Source organism: Diplodia seriata (assembly GCF_021436955.1).
Source record: "Diplodia seriata strain FDS-637 chromosome Unknown scaffold_5, whole genome shotgun sequence".
In the NCBI taxonomy this organism is placed as follows: Eukaryota; Fungi; Ascomycota; class Dothideomycetes; order Botryosphaeriales; family Botryosphaeriaceae; genus Diplodia; species Diplodia seriata.
The window spans coordinates 2,770,548-2,774,056 of record NW_027117312.1 but is presented as its reverse complement, the minus strand read 5'-3'; the positions used below and the strand labels follow the sequence as shown (position 1 = coordinate 2,774,056).

The 3,509-nt window shown below is 59.6% G+C and overlaps 1 protein-coding gene across 1 annotated transcript; it reads left to right on the top strand.

Annotated features, from left to right (window-relative positions):
- Positions 1 to 811: 811 nt before the first annotated feature.
- SLS55_005815 (uncharacterized protein) lies at positions 812 to 3,159 on the top strand (the record flags this gene model as incomplete). Its single annotated transcript, XM_066777257.1, has 2 exons — positions 812 to 819; positions 1,143 to 3,159. 2 exons carry the CDS (start codon positions 812 to 814, stop codon positions 3,157 to 3,159), a joined length of 2,025 nt encoding a protein of 674 aa, XP_066633099.1.
- Positions 3,160 to 3,509: the final 350 nt, after the last annotated feature.

Here is a 3,509-nt window from a genome sequence, read left to right as displayed (position 1 = left end):
TTGTTCGAGCGCAGGAAAGAGATGTTGGTGTCTTAACCCTTCCTATCGCACCAACAACGAAGGTAAGAGGGAAAAAGGATATCACGCACGCAAGAACTCGCACAGGTAGCACATGAAGCTTAGCCAGGCGAGCAAAGCACACAGCGGAACTTGGAAGAGCAGGGTCGGCGCACGGGACAATTTCGAGTAGTTTCTCGAGGCACGTGGAAGAATGGAAGAAAGGAAACCACCGTTACACGAGACATTCACCAAGCAAAACCCGTCTCAAAGCCTTCGACCACCCCACCCCTCCTTCCCCTCCACTTTCGCACTCCATGGCCTCCACGTCTGCTCCACGAACGCCAGTGTAGTCCTCCTATTCCTTCTCTCTCAACAATTTGGATGACGAGACTGTTTTTCGGGAAGGGCATGGCGCATCCGGATCAACGCTTGCTTTGAACGATATCTGAATGCCTTTCGAAAGATTTGCTGCACATGCTGAATGCCGAGCAGGTAGGGCAGAGCTTTAGCTGACGGGCAGATACGTAGCAGACGGACAGCTTTGCCGAACTGGGCGTATTGGACTGAGTCCCCTCGCACGGCAGTGTGCTTTTGGTTGCATCGCTCAACGCGAGCATTCTTCACACAATGTCATCGTGGTGAGTATGGGCAAATGGCTCGAGTTTGGCACTCATTTGCGGATTATGTCACTAGCGGGGACAGTGGAATGAGCACCCTGAAGCATGGTCTGCGGTACTTTGAGACAGTCATTTAGGATTCCTGTCCAGCGGTGTTTTGTGGCCACCGTACGCGGAGGGGTGCTGACCAAGTTATGGCTAAGTAAAGTATGTGTGATCGTCCAACTTGCCCCACGCACTGCGTAACACTCATTGTCCTTTGTTCAAATACTTTTGTTTTGTTAAGGTTAATGCTCAATCCTCATGCTTCACAGTCATTGTTCAGGGCGAAAATGTGTGCAACCGCGGCACGGCTGTTGCGTAGTATATAAACAACAACACCTTAGGGAAGATACTTAAGACACTTACTATGTTCTTTCGGCAACTCTTCCCCCCAAGTTCGACCTCTGAATTGGAGTCCAAACGCACTACCTTTCTTCACGGAAAGCATCCGCAACTCGGACATCAAATCAGGTATTACTGAAGCTCCCAATTCACAGCGAAGATGGCTGATCACTCCCAGCTGCTCCCCGCTGGCCCGTCCCTCGATCGCCTGCCTGGGGAGATCATCCGCCACATCATCGAAATCGCCTGCCGCGAAGATGTGTACGACCATGGCGAACCCAAGGAGGCAGAGGAACAGCGGGATCCGGAAGATCACGTATGCAACGACAGTTGCGTCAGGAGCGACGTCTTGGTGATTGGCAGAGGTCGTCCCACTCGCACCCGCACCACCGTGAGGGACTGCTACGGCGCCCTCTACACCAAAGAAACCATGTCACTCGGGGACATCCTTAACCTGCGGCTCACCTGCAAGCGCGTCGCCCGGTCCCTGGAGAGATGGTACGAGTTTGAATTCCCAAAGAGCCGCGTGCACAGGACGGGCCATGCCGAGATGTCGGTGGTCGCCGCTGACATGCGCTACTTCCACGCCTCGAGCACCAGCTGGATCGTCGCCCATGCCATCAAGTCGCTGCACGTCAACGTGGGCCGCTTCACCACCTTAGACCCGAACAGGCCGACGATGGAGCCGCTTACATGGGCCGAGGATGTCAAGAACTACCGGGACTTCTTCTCGGTCGGCGACGGCCTCCGGCTCCTGTGCGATGCTCTGACGCGTCTGCCCAACCTCGAGGCGATCTACGTCGGTAAGTGGAAGGCGCCGCGTATCCTGGATGGCGAGCCTGAGTGGTACGAGGGCGATCAGACCAGACGCTGGAAGGGCCACTACGGCCCCGACCCGGCCTACAACGCCGAGTTGTGGGGCGCGGGCCGCGAGCTGAGGGCCAGCGCCATCAGGAGCGTATTGACAGCTCTTGCTCTGACCCAGAAGCCCATCAAGAAGCTGGTCATCCACAGCGGCTCCCTTAGCCCGAACCGCGAGGAGGCCGGCATCTGGGGTTTCGACGCCCTCACGCAGGTGAGTCTGGGACCGTGCCTCCAAACCCTCAAGAGCATCCACCTGACCATATCCCTGGGCCAGGACAAGTACAAACTGGCGCCCAGCGCCCTCCCGGCCGGCCACACGCCACCGGCCAGCCACACCGAGCACGCGAGCCTCCAGATGCTCGTCCAGCTCATCAACGCCGCCCCGCAGCTCGAGTCCTTCCACCTCGCCGCCTCGGGCGACAACGTCTTCCCGGAGCCCCTCACCGCCCGCGTCCTCGACGCCCTGCCCGCCACCCTCTCCGACCTGCACCTCTACAACGCCCTCACCAGCGTCCCCGCGCTCTGCCGCTTCCTCTCCTCGCACCGCCGCGCCCTCGCCTCCCTCGGCCTCACCCGCTGCTTCCTCACCGACGAGTCATGGACCCCCGTCTTCCGCATGCTGGAGACACACACCGCCCCCGCCTCGGTCCTCCACACCGTCCACATCGAGCAGCTGTGGGAGCTGCACCCCGACTTCGCCGACAAGCTCTTCTTCTACCAGCGCCGCCTCCGCCTCCTCAACCTCGCCGGCACTGCCCACCACCAGTACACCGGCACCGCATCCACCCACCCCGTCCTCGGCCGCCGCGTCCACGAAATGCGCCAGCGCGAAGCCGGCGCCGGCGCCTTCGACGCCGACGGCAAGTGGCACCGCCGCCGTTTCCGCCACGATGCCATGGCCATGGCGCGCGAGCCCGACGTCGGCACCCCCGGCGCCCTCGTGCACGAGGTGCGTGGGGGTTTGCGGTATGCGGTGCGCTGCGGTTTGCGGGAGACGTTTGCGTACGGCGGCAACGCTGCTGGCGTCGCGACGGCGGTAAGGCGCGACGATGTGCTGCCGAAGGTGGTTGTGGAGCATGCGTGTGAGGTGTTTGGGAGGGTGTTGCTGTTGGGGGTTATGGTGCCGGTGGCGGCGCGGCCGGGGAAGAGGCGGTTTAGTGAGGATGAGGCGTCCAGGCTGGGAGGTGGCGACCTGAGGCCGACGCGGCGGAGGAGGCGGTTCAGTGAGGGTGGGGAGGAGCAAGAGGAGGAGGTGCCGGTTGTGCAGGGTGCCCCGATTGTGAGGCCTTACTGAGTCCCGTACGCGGGATAGGTAGGCGTCGCTGTTGGACTCGCGGCTGTTTGTCTGGGGGTCCTGAGAGGTGGGTTCATGTACGCAAAATGATATTGGACCCCTATAGCGCTCGTTTGCTTTGTGCGATACTGTAGACTTTAGCATATTGATTTTTTTTTTCCTTTGAAACTCTCCTAGTATTCATGTTGTATGTACTGGCGATGCCATTGGTTCCGTGTGAGAGGAGTGGCATGTGCCGGGCCGTTGGGCCTCTGGGAAAGAGGTAGGTTTAAGCGCTACTCTGGACTTCCCTTCAAGAACATACACTCCTTTGTCTTCTAACTTGGTTCTCCGCCACGGAACACGAACGA